Below are 20,305 nucleotides of genomic sequence, written 5' to 3'. Positions count from 1 at the left end.
GCTGGCATGAATTTCTTCATCAGTACTGTGGCCACCGTTCCACCTGCTCACCTCATCCCAGCTGTTGTGACTGGCTTCTCTGTGTGGGGCATGGCTAAGCTTCCCCACAGAGTGTGTGCAGGGGTGGAGGAGTGGAAACTCTTAGTTTAAAGAGTATAGTTAACAGAAATGGGATGGGTAGACTGTTCTAGTTGCTCACTGACACATTATAGTGGCTTTCAGTGATCATTTATCTTCTAAAAAGCACACTTTTCCTTATGAAAAGTACTAGTTTTTAGAGCCCTCTGGACCCTTGTTCTAATTTGACGATTGTTCCCTAGGCCTGCTACACAGCTTCCATCCTGAGATATATTTTCATGTTTCTCTCATGTTTCTTGATTTCACTTGTCTTCTTTTTGGATTTCTTAGAGAACTTCCTTAAGTAATTCTCAGAATCTGTGTATAGTAAAACCTTTATGTTCTTACTTATATGAAAATGTCTTTATTTCGTAACCACACTTGAATGATAGTTCAGTTGGGTATAAAATTGCAAGTTCAAAATAAGCTTCCCTCAGAATTTTGAACACATTTTTCCTTTCAGTGGTCTAGTGTTATTAATGCAAAGCTTGATGATAATTTGATAATCTGTTTCTTGTTCCTTTGTAGGTAACCTGTTCGTTCTATGAGAGCTGAGATGTCATGAGAATGAGGCTAGGTGTGAGTCTTTTATCATTCATCTTGTTTGCCAACCCATTCAGAAGGTTCATGCTGTGAGGCCTGGGAACTTTGGATTTTATTCTCTCCATGTTATTTCTGTCCTTTTAAAAATCATATCAGCCAGATAATAGGCTCCCTATATTGATCATCTCTGTCTGTAACTTTCCTTTCTTCTTGCTTTCACTCTGATGACTTTTCTTCCAGCTTTTTAATCATATTTTTACATTTAAACAGTTGAGTTTCAGTTTCCAAGAACTTTCTTTTCTAAAGATAACTTGATTTTTTTATTAGCCTGTTCTTATCTTGGGGGTACAATATCTTGGGGTCTTTCTGAGGATACTAATTAGAATTTTAAAAAATTTCTGTTTCCTGAATTTTCTCTTCTGTGTCCTTGCTAACCCCATGGTAGTCCTCTCCCTAATCCTGTTAATGAGGAGCTCCCTCTTCCACTGCTTGTGCTGTGTTTATTTTGGCTGCAAGTTTATCTGACTTTGTCATCTCATTTGCTTCCCATGCTCCAAGAAATTTATCTAAATTTTTTAGACTTTCATTTTGACAGTGAAAAAAAAAAAAATTCCTCATTTTGGAAGAGGTGGAGGAGGAGAATGAGTAGCTGAGCTCATTTCCTCAGACCCAGTCCCTCCATTTCTCCCCAGTATTTCAGAACTGCCTTTGATATTTACTTTAAATGGAATGGCAGCCAGTGAAAGTTGCTACGTAGATGTAGATTCTGATACTTTGAATGAATTTCCAACAAAGCTGGTCTGTGATTTTTTTTTTCACGTCATTATCCTGAAGGGGCCTCGGGTTTGTTGAGAAGCCAGAAGTTGTGGTGCCTGGAGGCCTAAGTTCTCTACCTTGATGCCATTCCCAGAGGTGATGGGGAGATTGCTTTCCTCCCAGGGCCATCAGTGGTCCTGAATATCCCAGAAGGCTCTCAGGGCCTGTGGGCTCAGCCTGCACCCCTCTCTGCCCAGCGTGCACCTTTCCTCTCCCGCTCAGGGCCTGACTGAGGGAGTAAGAGTGCAGTTCTGGGACAGTGGTCAGAATCTGTGATGAGAGTGTTCTCAGACCTCATTGTGGGGAGTTTCACCTGGAAGACCCCTCCACACCCATTAGGAAAGGGGTGATGAGGTCTCTGGATGAGAGCTCAGACGAAGAACCACAGATGATGTGTGCCAGCTGTTAGCGGGCTACCCCTGAGGTTGTGCAGACTTTGTACCTGCCCACGTCCATGATTTATGTCATTTTGTTCCCATGAGGGAAGTAAGGACCAGCCTGACCCTTGTTTCTCCCCAGTGTGTCCCCACATCCAGTCTGTTTCCTGCTCCTTCCTGACAAGACCAACTGTCCAGCCTCCCAACCAGCCCCTGAGGGTCTCTTGGTTTTGTTATATCATCTGCTCAGCAAACACTCAGCAAAGCCATGAACGATGAAGCTAATGAATGAACTTTGCATCTCTGTCCATAGATTATGCTTTTCCGGACCTGACTGAGAAGGTGGGTGCTGTGGAAGACACCAGCCAGGGTCAAGAGGCGCCCAGCGCCCCCTCTCACCTACCCAAGATGAGCCTGGTGGAGCCACCCTGGCATGTGGTCCCCGGAGAGGAGGAGGATGAGGAAGAGGTGGAGGAGGAAGAGGAGGAGGAGGAGGAGCAGCTTCTGCCTGTGACCACATACCAAGGAGAGGCCCAAACTCAGGCCCACACCTCTCCTCCGACCCGGAGCAGCCAGACCGCAGGAACCTCTGAGCACAGGCAGGATGAGTCTGTGGATCAGGCCTCCTCAGGTGTGGAGGTGGGGAGCAGCTTAGAGCTGAGCTTGTCCCCACCTGCAGTCTCCCAGAGCCCGGTGACCCTGGGGGGTCAGGACGTGGATGGCCTGGGGGCAGGGGGGGCAGTGCTGCAGGCCGCAGGGCCTGGGGGAGAGTTGGAGACCATCGAGGAGGCCACGCCAGGAGCCACTGGATTGGCTGGCGAGCCAGGGGAGGTGCCGTCCGTGGCCTCGTTCTCTCAGACAGAAGCTCCCAGAGGGGCTGAGGCCCCTGACAGAAACCCCCTGCCACCTGGAGCTTCAGCCTCACTCCCACCGGCCCCTCAAGACGTGGAGCCAACACTGTCCTCTACTCCCTTGGGGCGAGAAGGCCTCAGCCCGCAGCCCCAGGAAGGGCCGGCCGTGGAGGCCCCATCTAGAATGCCCTGGGACTCCACACAGGTAAGGGGAAGGTGCGAGGGTCTGCCTGGCCCCTGGATGGCGTTGCAGGCCCTGGGAGACTCTGGGAGGTGTGCCACACAGCCCTGTGGTGGGTGTCCTCATTGCACTTACATGCAAAGTAAATAGCCTTGGAAAGCTTGGCACCCCGGCCCACTTTTCACTCATTCTGGTGCCCCGTGCTCCTCACAGCCACCCTCGCCAGCCCCACCTCCACATCCTCCTCAACCCACACTCACCAGGAGCAAAGGAGAGGGGTCTTGGGAGGCCAGCTTGTACATCTGATCCACAGCTGAGGTATTGTTTGGCCTTCAAAGTCAGCCTCTGGAAGCCTCCCACCAGTGCACACCAGGAACCTGTGCCACAGTTCCTGCCTCCTCTCAGTGCCTTATGGGGGCTGTCTGCTCCCACCTACATCACAGCTACACCTGTCATCCCCTCCCACTCCTCCGATGCCATTTCCTCTGCCTCTGGACAGTCAGCCTCATTCTTGTCCCCTTGCACAGGTGATTTGCAGAGACTGGAGCAACCTGGCCGGGAAGAACTACATCATCCTGAACATGACGGAGAACGTGGACTGTGTGAGTGCTGGGCTTGGGTGGCCTGGGAGGCCTGGCTCTGAGTCCGGGTGAGCGGCTCCCACCTCTGTCTGAGAAAAGAGCATGCTAATAAGGGCTCTGGGTTTTTGCCCCCCAGCCCACTCCCCCTACCCTGCTTCTTGGCTTTAAAGGGGCAGCTCTGCCTGTGTCATGCCTCTCTGAGGATACTGAGAGTGCTTCCTGAAGAGCTGCTGTCTCTCTGTACAGATTGCTTCCCCATTTGTTTACTGTGGTCTCGGTTTTCTACCGCATCCTCTCCTCAGATGCCTGGTGGTGTTTGTTCAGAGATGTTTAAAGAGGGCCATCAAAAAGCTGGGGTGGGGGTGGAGTTCCCATTGTGGCTCAGTGGGTTAAGAACCCAGTATAGTGTGTGAAGATGTGGGTTTAATCCCTGGCCCTGCTCAGTGGGTTAAGGATCTCATGTTGCTCTGAGCTGTGGTGTAGGTCGCAGACATAGCTCGGATCCTACGTTGCTATGGTTGTGGTGTAGGCTGGCAGCTATAGCTCTAAGTCATCCCCTTGCCTGGGAACTTCCATATGCTTCAGGTCTGGCCCTTAAAAGACAAAAACAAAGCTGGGGGAAGCTTTGAGTGTAGATGGGGGGTTCACTGCAGCTTCTCAGGAGAATGGTCTGGCTGGGCTATATCACTTGAAAATTTTCTCACTCAGTGTCTTTAGGTCTTTCCTCATGGGTGAACTGAGGTCCTTGGAAAGGACAGGTGGCTGCCTGTGCTCTGGGAGCAAGGTGGGGAGAGAGCTGTTAGAACACGTGTGTGCGGGCAAGCTCACTGGCTGCTCCCACCACTGTGTGTGGTGTTCTCTAGGTTAGAGACCCTTTATTACCTGTGTTGGAGAATCAGCTTCCAGCTTCTGCAGGGAGAAGGGACATCAGCAGCTATGTAGTGTTGGGTGAGGAACTCCTCATCCTGATCATTTTTAACTGTACAGTTTTGGAGAGTCTCCTGTATCATTGCATATAGTTGGGGTGTGTTCACTTTCATTCTGTTTATTCACTTGACTCTTGATGGGCCCTTGGGGAGCAGGCTGTTGTATGATGCTCTGGGCATCCTGGGGCATGGGCTCTGGTGGGTGGGCACGTGGCTGGATGGACCCACATGTACTGCCCTTCAGTGGATGCCATTGGCAGCTATGCACAGTGATCACACACAGGGTGTCCCTGCTGCCAGGTCTCTACCAGCCAGCAGCCTTGTTTCTCACTGTAACCATGTTGCAAGGCATGTGGTGTAGTAGCATCACTGTGGGTTTAGATTGTATTTCCCTGGTGATTAATGAAGTTGAGCAACTTTTCATGTGTATTTTGGCCGGCTGGATAGCCTCTTTTTTGTGAACTGCCTATTTAGATCTTCTGCACATTTATCTATTGAGTTATCTGACTTTTAAAATTGGTGCCTATGAATTATTTATATATCCTGAATATGAAATCTCTGTCAATCATAACATAAGTATCATCTGCCACTCGCTGTGTTGCCGTTTCACTCTTTTTTTTTCCTTCTTCTTTTTTGGCTGCCTTCTTTTTTTTTCCTTTTTCTTTTTTGGCCGCCTTGCAGCATATGGAATTCCTGGGACAGGGATCAGATCCAAGCTGCAGTTGCCACCTGAGCTGCAGCTGCAGCAAGCTAGATCCCTACTCCAGCCGCTGTGCCAGCCAGGGATTGAACCTGTGTCCCATTGCTCCCAAGACATCACCTACCCCATTGTGCCACAGCAGGGACTCCTGCCTTTTCATTCCTAATAGCATCCTCTGATAAATGGAAGTTAATTTTTTTTTGAATTTGATCATAAAATAGTCCAATTTATTAATTTTTTTCCTTCAAGGTTACTGGATTGGGGTCTAGTTTAGAAATATTTACCTACTTAAAGATCATGAAGATAGCTGTCTTTACTCACTTCTTAAAAGTGTTAGGTCTGAAATGCATCTAAAATTGACTTTTCTGTATGGAGTGAGGTATGGGGTCTGGTATGTTTTTCTTTTCCACTGGGATGTCCAGTTCTCCCAGCATCCATGATTGAATAAGCACTTTTCTTTGAATCCTCACAGCAAGCCCACAGTTTTAGGACCAGTGCCTACATTTTCAGACAGAGAACCTGAGGCTTAGCAAGGTAGAGTGTTTTGGTAAAGGTCACAGAGCTAATAAATGGGAGAACCAAGATTTGAACCCACATTTATGTAATTCCAAAGCCAGGGCTTCCCCATCAGGCCACTGACACTTAGTTGCCATCTATAAAACAAGTGGTACGAAATACGTAGTCTTCAGACACCCCAGAAGTGACATGGTGGGTCTAGGGCTTAAGCCAGGCAGACACCTGGACCCAGAGAATGTGGGGCGGCCCAGGCCATGGAGCACAGGCTGCAACACATGCATGGGGAGGCGCTGCCCAGTAGGAGGGGGTTTCTTTTGCAAGCAGTGGGGCCCCAGGGTTATAGTGCATGCACCCTGCTCAGGCCTGGGGCCTCCCTTTCCTCTGGCATGCACACAAGAAGCTCCTAGGGGCTGGTTTAGGCACTGGGCTCCCCTAGCTGCTTGGGTTCTCTCCAGGTGCAGAGTTGGCTTCTGTTAGGCCAGTAGGTGCCAGTGCTCGTCAGGGCCTGTGCCTGGCACTTGCCATGGCAACAAAGAACTTCCATCACTTTCATGGCATGACAGCCATGCTTCTTAGCTTGGGCTCCAGCAGAAAGGAGATCAGGGTGTCCAGGTGGCCTTCAGGTGCCTGTGCCTTGAGGACAGTCCTGGCTCACAGCTCTGTGGCCGTGCCCGAGAGAGAGTGCTGAGCGGCTGGAAACAGTGATTGCGGTACCAGGGGTGAGGGCTGCTGGAGAGGAGCTGGGCACGGGGGTGAAGGGAACCACTAGGCCAGAGGAGGGTTCTTCCCAGAGAGGCCAGGTGGGAACAATGGTGGGCTATGAGCCGGAGGCATGGGCCCAGGTTCCTGTCATGGGCTGAGTTCCTGTCCAGTGCCAGCCTCCTGTTCTTGTTTTTAAATGATGTAATTCTGTACCCACAAGGTGAAGAAAATTTGAGTGGTACAAGAGAGCAGGAGGAAGTCTGCTCAGTACCCCACCCCCACCTCTGCGCCCTGCTGCCAGCATTTCCCACCGCAGCCTCTCCTAGTCACTGCTGCCATCAATGTGTATAAAGGCATCTTTCTTGACTCCTCAACTTTGGGCACCATCTCTCCAGTGACAGGCGAAGGAAGCTTGGGGAGGTGGCCTCTTGCCTATTCTGCTATTTGATGGCCTTATTGCTGTGCACTCTGTCTCCCCCACACACACACACACCCCTCATGTGGCACAGCTGGACACTCAGGCCCCATGGGTAGGCTCCCCTGGTCCTCCACACGCTGGCCTAATCCCTGGGTGTGTTGTCGCGGGTGGGCAGTCTGTGCCCCAGCTCACCTGTGAGTAGCCCTGGGCAGGCCCTGTGCCCTCATGGTGGGAGGCCAAGGCTGGAGGAGGTGCCTGGAGGCCTGCAGATCTTGCTGCTCCCACAGTCCCCCCAAAGCTCAGTTCACAGCCTCTCCCACGATCCCTGGAGCCTGAGTGGCCCCTGTGGGTGCTGGGCCTAGAGGCGGGGTCACTGGGCCCACCCCTCACCAAGTACTGGGCTCTCTCTGCTCTCGTAGGAGGTGTTCCGGCGGCACCGAGGGCTGCAGCTCCTGGCCCTGGTAGAGGAGGTGCTGCCCCGCCATGGCAGTGGCCGCCATGGGGACTGGCACATCTCTCTGAGCAAGCCCAGTGAGAAGGAGCAGCATCTTCTGATGACCTTGGTGGGCGAGCAGGGTGAGCTGGGCAGCACTGGCCCAGCAGCTCCCAGGAGGCTGCAGGAGGGCACTTGTGGGGATACAAGGCAGCGGGCTGAGTCCTGGTTGGTTCTGGAGAAGAGGAGGTGGTGGCCCCTGGACCGAATGGATACAGTGGGGGCAGGGCTGTGGGAGAAGCCGCCCCGGAGCCACACCTGTTGCATGGTGGGCCTCTGCGCATCTGCATGTGAGCCAGTGGGTGGGAAGCAGGTACAGGATGGTCTGCATGTTCTTGGGTCACAGGAGGAGGTTGGGAGTCTGGGTGGAGGGTCCGATGGGCAGCGGCTGCGCTGTGCTGACGGTGATATCTCCCCAGGGGTGGTGCCCACTCAAGACGTCCTGTCCATGCTGGGTGGCATCCGCAGGAGCCTGGTGGAGGTAAGGGTGCAGGCCATGCTCCTGTACCCCTGAAGCTCTGGGGCGGGGCTGCCTTCCCTGAGGGCGTTGCAGGCTGTGGCGTGAAGGGGCCCTGAGTGGCTTGGCTCCGGTCACTGAGACCCAGCCCCCCAAGGAGCACAGAGCTACCAGTCGCGGTGCAGGTGACGTGGTGCCAGGTGCAGACCCAAGCTGCAGAGGGCAGTGGTCAGGAGGACACAGGGGAGTGGACCTTGGTGGGGTGTGTTGGAAGGTAAGCGGAGTTCTCTGGGTCAACAGTGGAGAAGCACAAGTCTGGGCCAGGAGCTGTGCAGAAGTTGGCTAGGTGGGAATGATGTGACATGGTTTCCAAAACCACAAAAGAAATCATCACCAGGCACTCCCTGCTGGGGATTGGCTGGTGCTCTGTCAGCTGGGGTGGGGGAACACAGGTTCCGGCTGCCTGGCTGGCCCTGAGACCTGGACTGAGGAGACAGGCTGGCCAGCCTCTGCTCCAGATGCCTCTTCTCTGAAGGGGAGACCCTCAGTTCCTCCCCTCCCTTGGGGACAGCCCGGTGTCCCCCAGACTCCTGCCTTTCACTGTGGAATCCAGGGGCCTGTCAACAGGGCCCTGTAGTGTGTGATGGCAGAGTTGAGGCATGCGTGACTGTGGGCCCTGCCTCCTTATTCAGTGACCCATGCGTCCTGCCTCCTTATCTAGCCTGTGCAGGGCAGAAGGATGGCCTCTGAGGCTGTTTGGGGTTTTGATAAACAGACTGGGTGCTAAGGGCCAGATTGCATTCAGTTCTCCCATCCCACCTTCACCATCACCCAGGGATTGTGGGCAATGAGCGAGGCCCCTGTTGAGGACTGTTGATACCCCATTTAAGACGAGAGCTGAAGCCCAGAGCAGGGAGGTGACTCGCCCCAGATGGCACAGCTAGTGAGCAGTAGAGTCAGGCTTTGGACTAGACCTAAATGACTCAAGAGCCTGGGCCTTTCACCATGAGGCTGTATCTGCACCACCTGGATGGCCACCAAGAGCTGTTCCAAGTTGGCAGATTTGAGGTTCATGAACTGGGGGCGGGGGAGGAGGTGCTGGTGGAAACTTGAGCTCAACCTTCTACAGACCCTCCTGCCTCTTCCTGCCCCCTCTTCAGTATTCTGGCTTTACTGAACACTTCATTGAGCCTGACTTGGCCCAAAGGCATGCTGGGTCTGGAAGTGTATGTGGCAGATTTAGCATGTGCACTGACCTTGATAATTTAAGAGTAGGGAAAAGTACTAGAAATATATAGGTGGTTCACAGGAAGAAGGGCTAGTACCTGGCCTTAGAAAGGGGGCCTGTGGCAGAAAGGGGGCCTCCCAGGTCTCTGCACCCGGAGCCAGAAGACAGCACCCTCCCCCTGGCATCTGATGGTGGCACTTCACCTTTCCTGCTCCCCTCCACCTGAGATGCCCAGTTGGGACAAAGCAGCCTCTTGGACAGAGAAGGCCAGCCTGCCCAGGACTGCCTGCTGTGTGGGAGGGTGCTGGTCACATTGGGACCACTCCAGTGAGCAGAGGAGGAAGCCAAGAGGCTGGGGATGGCCTGGGATGTGGATCATCCCAGCCTCCTGTATGTACACTCTCTGGCTCACATGGCCAGAATGATAGCAGAACACCCCTGCCCCCACAGGGGAAGCAGTGTTTCAGGAGCCTGAATGGGTGGGTATGTGGTGGAAAAAGTGAGGAGAGGGGCTCACAGGTGCCTTTGTCTTTTTTCAAAGTGGGGGGATGGTTGGGACTGTGCCAGCATGGGACCAGACCTGGGGGGGGGTGGGGGTGGGGGTGGGGGTTAAGGCTACCTGCAAGTCCCTTTAGGACCAGATCTCCGCACAAGCAGAGTTGGGGTGGGCAGAGCTGAGGCCAGTATGTGAGGGAAGGCTGAGAAGGGAGGCGGGCAGAGTCCTTGGTGAGCACAGGCCAGGCATATTGCCCACCCTGAGCTCCAATGTGGGGAGACCTAGTACCCCAGGACCTCAGCTCAGAAGCCGGCCCTCCTGTCCCCAGATTGGCATCCAGAACTACTCCACTACAAGCAGCTGCCAGGCCCGGGCCAGCCAGGTGCGCAGTGACTATGGGACGCTCTTTGTGGTGCTGGTGGTCATCGGTGCCATCTGTGTGGTCATCATCGTGCTGGGCTTGCTCTATAACTGCTGGCAGCGCCGGCTGCCCAAGCTGAAACACGTGGTGAGCGTGAGGGTGGGTGGGCAGGGGGCCTGGTCCGGGTGGTAGAGGGGGTCCAGCTAGCCAGGCACCTGAAACTTGGGGTCCTCATTTGTGAGTGAGGTGGCAGTTACTGGGGGGTGGGTACTGTGAGTTGAAGTCCTTGTCCAGGGCCCAGCTCCTGGTTGTCAGATGCTGGAGGTGTGGGTTGTGGGCCCAGTTCCTCCTGGGCAGGGCGGCCTTGCAGACACCCCGGTTGGGGGTGGGAGTGGGGGGCGGGCAGTGCACACCTCCCTTATTTTCTAGGAGTCTCTGGGGTGGTGGAGGGATAGACGGTGTCAGGGAGGCCACAAGGCTGATAAGTGTAAAGGGTCAATGGTCATTTTAAGAAAGGAGTTGAGCTACAGGACCAGAAGGGGCTGTCTGTCCGCTGTCCGTCGAGGGTCCGCCAGGGGTCCCCTGTCTAGGGAGGGTCCGGAGGGATGTGGGGCGGCGGGGCTGGCGCGCCCGCCCAGCCGCCCCTCCCGCCGCAGTCGCACGGCGAGGAGCTGCGCTTCGTGGAGAACGGCTGCCACGACAACCCCACGCTGGACGTGGCCAGCGACAGCCAGTCGGAGATGCAGGAGAAGCAGCCCAGCCTGAATGGCGGCGGCGCGGTCAACGGCCCGGGGGGCTGGAGCGCGCTCATGGGGGGCAAGCGTGACCCCGAGGACTCAGACGTGTTTGAGGAGGACACGCACCTGTGAGGGGCTGAGCCCCGCCCGGCCCGGGCCTCGGCGTGGGGTCCTCTGCCTCCCCCTCCAGTGACTCTCGACGCATCTCGGCACCACCCTACCCACCCCCCCCCGACCCGACGCCCCGCGGGGCGCCAGGGACCCTATTAAAGCCGCCGGGAGAGCACGCCGGCCCGTGGTCCGCCTAAGCGACTCGTTCTTACTCCGGGCTGGGGTGGGGGCGGGGCAGCGCGCCCGAGTCGGTCCTCCGAGCGCCAGGCGCCGCTGCCGAGCGCCCGGGCGGGGCGGGGCGTGTTTATATCCGGCCGGGGCTCTGAGGTCGCCTGGCTGGGGTCCGGGCCGTCTGCGCCATGGATACGTGCGACCTGTTCTCCAGCTGCAGGAAGGGGGACGTGGGCCGAGTGCGGTGAGGACCCTTGGCCCTGGGAGGGTGCCGGGTGGGTGACCCCGCCGCAGACCCTTCCCCCGTGGGCGCCCAGACGCCGAAGCAGGGCTGCCCAGGTTGCCACAGTGCTCTGGGGTGGAGCGGGGGATCGGGGAGCTCTGGCGTGACTCCTCCAAGGGGTCCCGGAGGAAGGTACTGCGACGAGAACGCCCGGAGGAGAAGAGAAGGGCCCGGGCGCCAGACCCTGGGGGCCGGCCTGGGACTCCGCGATTCGTTTCTGATGCGTTGTGGACCCGGAGCTGGGGTCTCTAGTCCTCGGAGATTCGGAAACTCCCAAGTGCGGCTAGAGCTGACTGGGCACTGCAGTCGCCATCTCCGTGGGCTGCCTGATTGGGATGGGAGGCACCTGCCCACCTTCACCAATTCCTGACCCGCACAGCTCCCCCGCTGCAGGTGCCACTTGTGATGCTGCTGGGAGCGCTCTTGAGGTCGACCCAGGTGTCTCCCCCAAGGCAGTTCCTCCTCTGTGGTGGCTCCATCACCACCCTTGTTGATCCCCACTTCCCCACCCCACCTGCTGCCCTGTCTCCTGACATCCACCTTCTAGAACCTGCTTTTTTGTCATTTCCACATCACCAGTATGCCTGCAGCAGCTCGTGCTGGGCCTTGCCACCCCAAGCAGCCAGAGGGCTCCCACAGAGGCAGAGGCCCCTTCCTCTCCTCCTTCCCAAAGGCTTTCTGCCCAGAGGCCCCTTCACTTCTGGGGCCTCTGATGCTGGGTTTCCCACTGCCACTCCGTGGTCTCCTTGTCTCAAGTGCCTTTCCTGCTCTGCTCAGCCCTCACCCGCCCTCACCTGGGGAGGCTTCCTTCCCTCCCCTCCTGAAGGTTTGCTCTCCAGACCAGGAACCTGGCCTGACTCAGCTCTGACTTCCCTGCCCAGGTATCTGCTAGAGCAGCGTGACGTGGAGGTGAACGTGCGGGACAAGTGGGACAGCACCCCGCTGTGAGTGCCGTGGGGGGAGCAGGGGTGGTCAGGGTTGGTGGCGCTGCAGGCCTGACAGCACTGGGTCCCTTCCCCTCAGATACTATGCCTGCCTCTGTGGCCATGAGGAGCTTGTGCTCTACCTGCTAGCCAATGGTGAGTGGGTTGGGGGGTGGGGGGCTGCATGCGGGTGTTCACAGTGGCTCTGGGATCTCTCCCCTTCACCTGCATCCCAGCAGCAAGTGCTTTTAGCTCTGCTTTGGGAACTAGTTCTGCGTGCTGCTTCCAGCAGCTCAGCATCTCCCTGCAGTTGATGTCACCTCTGGCCTCAAGGCTGCCCCTTCACCTCACCAATGGTCTGTTCCCCTTTGTGCAGGCTTTCCCGTCTGCCATGGAGCTGGATGCCCTGTCAGGATGGGAGCTTCCCCAAGACCCACACTCCCCCTCCCGCCTGGCCTGGTTCCTCAGGGCCTCTTCCGTTGCCATTCCTCCTGCTCAGACTGCCCTTTCCCTTGTTCTCATGTGGCTCTCGTTTAGTTTAGGCCTCTGCACCTGTTACTGTCACATTCCATCTGTGGCACCTGCCACCACTGTCACTCTTCGTCTTACTTAGTTTTTCTTCAGAGCAGCTGGCATCAATTGCTAACCTGTTTTCGCTGTCCTGGAGCCTCAGTACCCCCTCAGCTAGGGGCCCATCTGTTTACAGTCTGTCTGTAGAGAACAGGGCTGGCCACCAAGCTCTCTGTCTCATGTGGTCTGGGCGTGCTTGGGCCCTGGCTGGTGTGTGTTGTGTGTGTTGGGTGAGACTTTCCCCTGGCCCCTCTCCAGCTGCAGGGGGCAGCCCCATGGCCCTGCTGATGGGAGAGCCATGCTTTTCCCAGGAGCCCGCTGTGAGGCCAATACCTTTGATGGTGAGCGCTGCCTCTATGGAGCGCAGAGTGATGCCATTCGCCGGGCCTTGCGTGAGTACAAGCAGGTGACGTCCTGCAGGAGGCGGGATCACTACTACAGCTTCCTGCTCCGGTGAGGAGACAGCCCTGCCTGGTGGGTCTGCAGTGGGTGTGGCCTATGGACTGAGGGCACCCTGCTGGGGGGCAGGAGGGCGGGGCATACTGCTGAGCACACCTGGACTGCTCCCCAGGCTTCTGGAGCAGGGCATCCACAGTGACGTGGTCTTCATGGTGCATGGGAGGTCTTTCCGGGCTCACCGCTGCATCCTGGGTGCTCGCAGTGCCTACTTCGCCAACATGCTGGACACCAAGTGGAAGGGCAAGAGTGTTGTGGTCCTTCGGCACCCCCTGGTGGGTCCGTGGTTTGGGGTCGGGGGTCAGCAGGGGGCTTGTGCTGAGTGACTGCCTCTGACCGCAGTCTCTGCCCACAGATCAACCCCGTGGCCTTCGGCGCCCTGCTGCAGTACCTGTACACAGGTGAACCCCGGATCTGGGTAGGGAGGGGCCACAGCACACACAGGTGCTTGTCCCCTGCAGTGCAGGGCAGCCTCAGCAACCTCCTGGGTTGGCTTTTCCCACCTGGGGCCAGGCTGGGCAGAGGGACTGCCTCCTGGAATTCTGTCCAGGCAGCAGGGTCCCGTTCAGACCCTGAGCCTCCCTCCCGTGCTGCATCCACACCCAGGCTGCCTGGATGTCAGTGTGGAGCATGTCAGCGACTGTGAGCGCCTGGCCAAGCAGTGCCAGCTGTGGGACCTGCTAGGTGACCTGGAGGCCAAGCGTGAGTTGTGTGTCCAGCCTCAGGCCCAGGGCCGCGGGCAGGAATTGGCAGGGCTGCCCCGCGCCCTGAAGCTGTGCTCTGCCCTCCGCAGTGGCCTCCAAGCCAGGCACGTGCGTGAAGGTGCTGACCATCGAGCCCCCGCAGGCAGACTTACGGCTGCGGGAGGACCTGGCCCTGCTGGCGGACTGTGCCCTGCCCACCGAGCTCCGGGTGAGCACCTTGCCTGGGAAGGGGCTGCGGTTTAAACCTAAGCCTGGCACTTCCCTTTTTTCTAGCCACACTGCTGGCTTGTGTTTTGTGCTGTGTCTGGATCTGCAGGTGGGGCGGCGGTCACCTTCAGGTGTGAGCAAGAGCAGGCCCTTGGCTGGGGCCGGCTGCTGTCCCTTCTCCCGCCTGCTCTGATGGCACCTCCTCTCTGCCCCCCAGGGTGATCTCTGGGAGCTGCCCTTCCCTTGCGATGGCTTCAATGGCTGTCCTGACGTCTGCTTCCGAGTGGAGGGTTATAACTTCCTCTGTCACAAGGTGCCAAGCTTTCTCCCCCTGGACTCCCACCCCTGCCTTAAGCTCTGGGCCCAGGTCCCCACCCATCCTGAGCCCAGCCTCCCCTAGGCCTTCTTCTGCGGCCGCAGTGACTACTTCCGGGCCCTGCTGGATGACCACTTCCAGGAGAATGAGCAGCTGGAGGCCCAGGGCAGCCTCCTGGCCATCACCCTGCACGGCATCTCACCTGATGTGTTCACCCACGTGCTGTACTATGTCTACAGTGACCACACGGAGGTGTGTATACCAGATGGGGGCGGAGGGGAGGTGTCGCAGGCCGCGGGGCTCCAAAGGGGAGCGCCCAGCTCTAGGGCCAGTTCTCCGTGGTGCTGAGGAAGGGAGCGTGGCCCCATGGGGACTTTTCTGTAGGTAGAGGGGCCTTGATAGGTTCCAGAGCAGGAATGACAGCATCAGCGACCTGGGATGCCCAAGTTCTCCAGCTAGAGGTGGGGTGGGGACAGTCACCTCAAAGTCCCACAAGGGTGTTGGGGTTGCTTCAGCTGCCCTAAGGCCGTCCCCACAGACAGGGCAGCAGGAAGCAGAGGGTGAGCATCACTGCCACACAGGCTAGTTGTTTTTTTTTTTTTAAAAAAGCCCCAAAACACAATAACTGAGGAAGAGTTTGTTGTTCCTGGTTTCTCTCTGAGGTGAGTGCCCAGGGCAGGTGGCTTACAGGGCCCTGAATCATCCCCTCCATCTTGTCGCCCTGGTGTGCCCTGGGGCAAGGTCAGCACACTGACTCCCTGAAGGGCTCGTGGTGGATGCTGCCAGCCATGGGGTCCCCATCATAGTTGCCTCAGGAGGAGGGGGATACTGGTAGGCAGTTTCCTCTGGTCCTGGTCTTCAGGCAGCTGGAAGCTGTGCCTCGAAAAGGCAGGTGCGAAACGTGGGCTCTGGCCTCGGGGCTTGAGGCCCAACTGGCTTGTGACATGAGCCCCCGGCTCGCCAGCAGTCTCCAGGTGTCCTTCTGCATCCCCTTCTTCCCTTGCAGCTGCCACCTGAGGTGGCCTATGATGTGCTGAGCATGGCTGACATGTACCTGTTGCCAGGCCTGAAGCAGTTGTGTGGCCGCAGCCTGGTCCAGCTGCTGGATGAGGACAGTGTGGTGGGTGTGTGGCGTGTGGCCAAGCTATTCCGCCTGGCACGGCTGGAGGACCAGTGCACTGAGTACATGGCCAAGGTCATCGAGAAGGTGGGTGTGGGCCCAGGGTGGGGAGGGGGCTGGCATCGGGAGTGCCCTAAACTGGCCCTGTCCACAGCTGGTGGAGCAGGACGACTTTGTGGAGGCCGTGAGGGAGGAGGCAGCGGCTGTGGCAGCCCGGCAGGAGACAGATTCCATCCCACTGGTGGATGATATCCGCTTCCACGTGGGCAGCACGGTGCAGACCTGCAGCGCCATGCAGCAGGCGCAGCAGCGGCTTCGGGTGCTGGAGGACCTGCTAGTGTCCATTGGCCTGGAGTGCTGACCAATGCACATGTGGCTGTTGTGTGCTCAGGGTGTCCTCCCCCACCGCCCCAGCGCACACTCCTTGTGTCTGGGGGCCCCTGGGAGGGTCACCTTAGGATGAGGCCCCTTCCCCAGCACAAGCCAGCCCTAGAGGCCCTGGGGCTGGGCACCACTCAGGGAAAGCTGAGGTGGGGGGGGGGTCTCTTAGGGCCTCCCCTTTCATCTCCCCCCACCAGGCCTGTCTCCCTGGGCAGAGCTGGCTTCTCTGCACAGAGCAGCCTGGTGGAGGTGGGAGAGCCTGCAGCAATAAAGCTTGAATTCACTGTGGGGGCCTGTGTCCCTGGCAGGGAGCCCTGGGGAACTCCCAGCAGGACCACCTGGGGCTGGTGGGGAGAGGGCCCTGCAGTCCTTCTGGTGGGACAGGGCTTCCCCCTGAGTTTCCTCTTAGAGTGTCCCACCTGCTCACCCTTGGTGGCTTTGGGTGGTTTAGTGGGGCCAGAATTAAGAACAGGCTCTGAGTGCTTCTAGCACCCACTCCAAGCAGTTCTGTCCCCATGCCCTCAGACCAGACTGCGTTCTGCAAGGCAAGACCCCAGGTCCAGTGGACCTGGCCCGGGATGACTCCCTCCACTCCCCACCCCACCAGCCACTGTCTGCCCTCAGCCCAGGGCCTGCTTCTCTTATGCCTGTGTCTGAGTGATAACTGTTGAAGGAAAAAGTATTTCCATGCATTTTACTGGGAAGAATCATATGCATTTCTACCCAAACCCAGGATCCCCAGATTTTCCACATTTGGAGAAATAAACCAGCCAATGACAAAATAAGCAACAACAGAAAAGAAACAGCTTGTGTTTAAAATGAGTGTAGGGTGGCTTGTGTGCCCCACCCCCACCCTAGGAGAGCCCTAACAGCGGGGCAGGTCAGAGATGACGGTGCTGTGCTGAATCCTCAAGGAAAGGGGAGCAAAAGGGAAGCCCTGTCATCCTGCTTGTTTATTTGAAATGTCAGTATTTCATTCACCATTAGTTTTAACTTAATAAAACATCACATTAAAATATCACTTACCTAGACTACTAAGATTTTTGGTGCCCCTGAACTATTTTTTTCACCCATTCTATATAATACTCCTCACCTGCCGAAAAAAAAAAAAAGAATAAAGGCTTGCTTAGCTTGTATTTTTCTATCTGGAAAACAGAGCCTTCAGTGCCACCTCCCCCTGCTGCAGATGGAGGACCCCAGAGTGGCATGATGACACCCTCACAGAGGTAGTAGTTGCCTAGCCTGGGGCAGCCTTAGCTCCTGGAGCAGACCTTTGGAGGCATTGAATTAAATTGAATTAAATTGCTGGCTTTGGGAAAGATGAACCACAGCCTCAGGCAGGGGGCTTCTGAAAGGAAGAGGCCCTGGAGCTGGGAGTCAGTCTCAGGCGCCGCAGCTGCAGGGGCTTAGAGCCAGAGTCCCATGGCACCTACACTGAACCAGGAACCTGGGAGACAGCAGCCAGAGCCCCAGTGTCCTTATGGGTCTCAATGGGGGCAGCATTACCAGCCATCTGGAGAGTGCACTGCTGCTGAAGAGGCCCCAGCAGGGCGGGGCTTCAGCAAACCTCATCGTGAACTTCCTTTCCTGGAGATGATGGAATGTGAGCAGTTCCAGGCACACGGCATAGCCTGTTCTTACTTGTGGAGTCTTGGAGATGGACACTCATGTTCTCCTGACCCTTTAGCCTTCAGGGTAGTTGTCACTGAGCCTCTGTAGTAGCCGCTGTCCAGTCTTCACATCCCCGTCCCACTAACCTCGGTCCCAGCTCGCTCTCGCCTGCCTGCTGGCCTCTCCCAGTGGACACCGAACCCAGGTATCCCACAGAAAACCTGGAGTGGATGCCTGTCTCTCCCCGGCGTCTGAACCTCTCCTCTGCTGTGGGCCCCAGCTCATTCTCCAGCTTCCCTGCAGGTAGCTGTAGCCAGGCCACCAGGTTCCAGACCTGAGCAGAAAGTAGATGAGGTCTTTGGTTTAGGCTGCCTTCCTGTCCTCCCTTGTGGCTGGAATGCAGACCCTGTGGCAGGAGTGGGAGCAGCCACCCAGGTCCACAGCCTGGAAGCCACAAACTCAGAACTTCGGGGCAGCGAGGGGGCACTGCCCCTCCTTCCAGCCTCTGTCTGCTCATGGCCATGTCCTCCACCCGAAGCTCCTGATGCCCTTCCAGCTAGGGCTGTGGCGCTCTCCACATGCCAACCTGCTGTGGGTGCCCCCAGTTCCTCAAAGTCGCACTTTGGGGACCAACCTGTACTCCCTCCATCTAGCCCTGAGCCCCCCTCAGACGTACCCCTTCTCGTCTCCTGCAGAGCCTATCTGGCGCACCATTGTCTCTTCCTGTTCCAAGATTAGGCAATCTGTGTCACCCACCCTGGTTCTGGGGGCAGCTGCAGGGCTGCACAGCACCTGCCAAAGGACAGGCTCTCAGCAGGAGTGCCTATAGTCCATGGATGTGCTCAGGATGCAGGGTCAGCCCAGGAAGGACTCTGCCCATGTGCCACCCACCGGGCTCAGGACATAAGGAGGGCGAGGGCCTGGGGAGCAGACCATCTTTCAGGGCTACATCCACCCAGCAGCCTCCACATGGGAGCAGGGCCACCTCTGCCCAAATGATGGAAAATTCATCAGAAGTCATCGTAGGAGAGCGGGCAAGGTGGTGGAGCAGAAAGGTCTGAACTCATATCCTCCAGGAGCTCCCCTCCTCCATAATCTCACCTCCTCCAGGAGCACACTCTACAACTACCTGCAGAACAAACATCAAGGAAAAGGCCAGAACCCTCTAGAAACTAAAAACAAAAAGAAGTGAGCCAGGAGGGAGAGGGGCAGGGCACAACCTTACACAGCCATTGAGAAAACTCAGGTTAGAATCAAGCAGGGCCAAGGTGGAGAAGGTTCCACCTCCCATCGACCTTGAACCTCAACAAACACTGTGATGCACCAAACCACAGGCCCACAGGCGCCAGGACCTTCCCAGGCAGACCATAAAAGACCAAAAAGTGGCGGTGGCCCGATTCCTGGAAACCCCACCTCTTTGCCCAAATAGCTGGAATGATGGTCCCACGTATTAGCCTGTGAAATTACCCAGACCATAAACACCCGGGTCCGTGCTCACTTGGCCCCACATCCACTTGTGGACTGTGCATCCCTAACAAGCGCACGCTCACATTGCACGACTCGCTCCTGAACCCCTTCCCATGCGAAGCTAGGCCCTCACCTGGGCCATTCCCAGGGACACAGGGCATCCAGGACAGGACCATCCTCTCGCCCCTCCTCCTACAACAGGAGGAACCAGGCAGAACCAGGTGGATGGTGTAGGGGCAACCTCGTGATACAACCAAGCCCCAGTGATGACCAGAGATTGGAGAACATTAGCCTGCGGGGTGACAGCTCTGGGCCTACGTCGGGCCCCCAGTCGGGGGTCCTGCAGGGAAGACCAGCCCCCAGGGCAGAACAGGAAACAGACTCCTTCCCTGAAGGTCACACAAAGCCCCAGGTGCCCGGGGCCCAGGTCCGAAGCTGTCACTCCTCAGGAGCATGGACCAAACCCACCTGCTGTCCTGAGAGGTTCCCAGGGAGTGGGGGCTCACCCTGGGGACACAGACCTGGCCTCCATCCTTCCACCCCACCAAAGGTAGCACGAGCGGCCCCTACCCGTGGGCAGGCTAACACAAGCCGTTATGCTGGCCTCAACCACCAGGGGGCAAACACCAGAAGCAAGAAAACCAGATCCCACAACAGGCCAGACTCTGCCCTGAGGCCAGGGTCCTGCCTACCCAAGAGCCAACAGGACCATCCAGACACCCTGGACCCCACATCCCCCACCAGCAACTGAAACAAGCTCTGGGACCCCTGGGCCCTGCAGCCAGACTCCAGGACCCAGCCCTACCTGCCAGTGGTCCAGCTCTAACTCCAGGACTGAACTTTACCTGCCAGGTGGGGGCAGCAGCCCAGAGTCTGGGGGATCCTGGCTCCACCCACCAGTGAGCCAGCACTAGCCCCAGGGTTCTGCTGGGGTCCTGCAGCTCCCTTGTGACCAGGTCCCAATAACTAGCAGCATCTGCACAAGACAGAGGCTGGCAACCAACAGACCAGGGCCAACCAAGCCCAGCAGACTACCCACAGAGCCAACCCCCCACAGCAGAAGGACAAAGCAGCCCTCTTGACCAGGACTCTAGAGCATGTGGCTTGGGTGACAAGAGTGGAGGGCACTGTTGGGACACATGGGACCCTCCTACAGAGCTCACTTCTCCAAGGACGAGAAACATAACCCACCGAGCACAAATACCAACAGCAATGTAGACAAAATGAGGCCAAAAAGAGGAACGCGTTCCAGATAAAGGAACAAGTAAAATCCCAGAAGAACTAAGTGACATGGAGACAGGCAATATACCTGAGAGTTCAGGGCTGTGATGGAGAAGATGGTCCATGAACTCAGGAGGATGGATGCACAAAGTGACTGAGAATGTCGATTCAGCAACAGCAAAGCATTCAACCCAGTGGGCCTTTTGAGGTGAGGCTCTGTTAGGCGTGCACATCATGGAGTGGGCTCTGTGCCCACAAGCCTGG

At 57.0% G+C, this 20,305-nt stretch overlaps 2 protein-coding genes across 4 annotated transcripts in view; both read left to right on the top strand.

Annotated features, from left to right (window-relative positions):
- PODXL2 (podocalyxin like 2) overlaps positions 1-10,808 on the top strand; it is a 43,507-nt gene extending 32,699 nt beyond the window's left edge. The window contains exons 2-8 of one of the 2 annotated variants that reach the window (XM_047782529.1): positions 646-694; positions 2,167-2,909; positions 3,413-3,487; positions 7,148-7,304; positions 7,641-7,702; positions 9,731-9,910; positions 10,420-10,808. In XM_047782529.1, the coding sequence (XP_047638485.1) occupies positions 679-694; positions 2,167-2,909; positions 3,413-3,487; positions 7,148-7,304; positions 7,641-7,702; positions 9,731-9,910; positions 10,420-10,632 (1,446 nt within the window). In that variant the 5' untranslated portion in view covers positions 646-678 and the 3' untranslated portion in view covers positions 10,633-10,808. The remainder of the gene's footprint in view (positions 1-645; positions 695-2,166; positions 2,910-3,412; positions 3,488-7,147; positions 7,305-7,640; positions 7,703-9,730; positions 9,911-10,419) is intronic. The other variant, XM_047782519.1, reaches the window with a different exon arrangement.
- An 86-nt stretch (positions 10,809-10,894) lies between these two features.
- ABTB1 (ankyrin repeat and BTB domain containing 1) lies at positions 10,895-16,763 on the top strand. 2 transcript variants are annotated; one of them, XM_047782506.1, is made up of 12 exons: positions 10,895-11,026; positions 11,947-12,009; positions 12,089-12,144; positions 12,870-13,011; positions 13,130-13,289; positions 13,370-13,415; positions 13,621-13,716; positions 13,808-13,926; positions 14,143-14,238; positions 14,326-14,493; positions 15,248-15,448; positions 15,516-16,763. In XM_047782506.1, exons 1-12 carry the CDS (start codon positions 10,971-10,973, stop codon positions 15,720-15,722), a joined length of 1,410 nt encoding a protein of 469 aa, XP_047638462.1. In that variant the 5' UTR covers positions 10,895-10,970; the 3' UTR covers positions 15,723-16,763. The 2 variants fall into 2 exon arrangements, with proteins under 2 accessions (XP_047638462.1, XP_047638451.1); XM_047782495.1 differs by lacking the exon at positions 10,895-11,026 and having other exon boundaries at positions 11,033-12,009.
- The last annotated feature ends 3,542 nt before the right edge of the window (positions 16,764-20,305 follow it).

Source organism: Phacochoerus africanus, chromosome 1 (genome assembly GCF_016906955.1).
Source record: "Phacochoerus africanus isolate WHEZ1 chromosome 1, ROS_Pafr_v1, whole genome shotgun sequence".
Taxonomy (NCBI): domain Eukaryota; kingdom Metazoa; phylum Chordata; class Mammalia; order Artiodactyla; family Suidae; genus Phacochoerus; species Phacochoerus africanus.
This window is presented reverse-complemented; position numbering and strand designations above follow the sequence as displayed.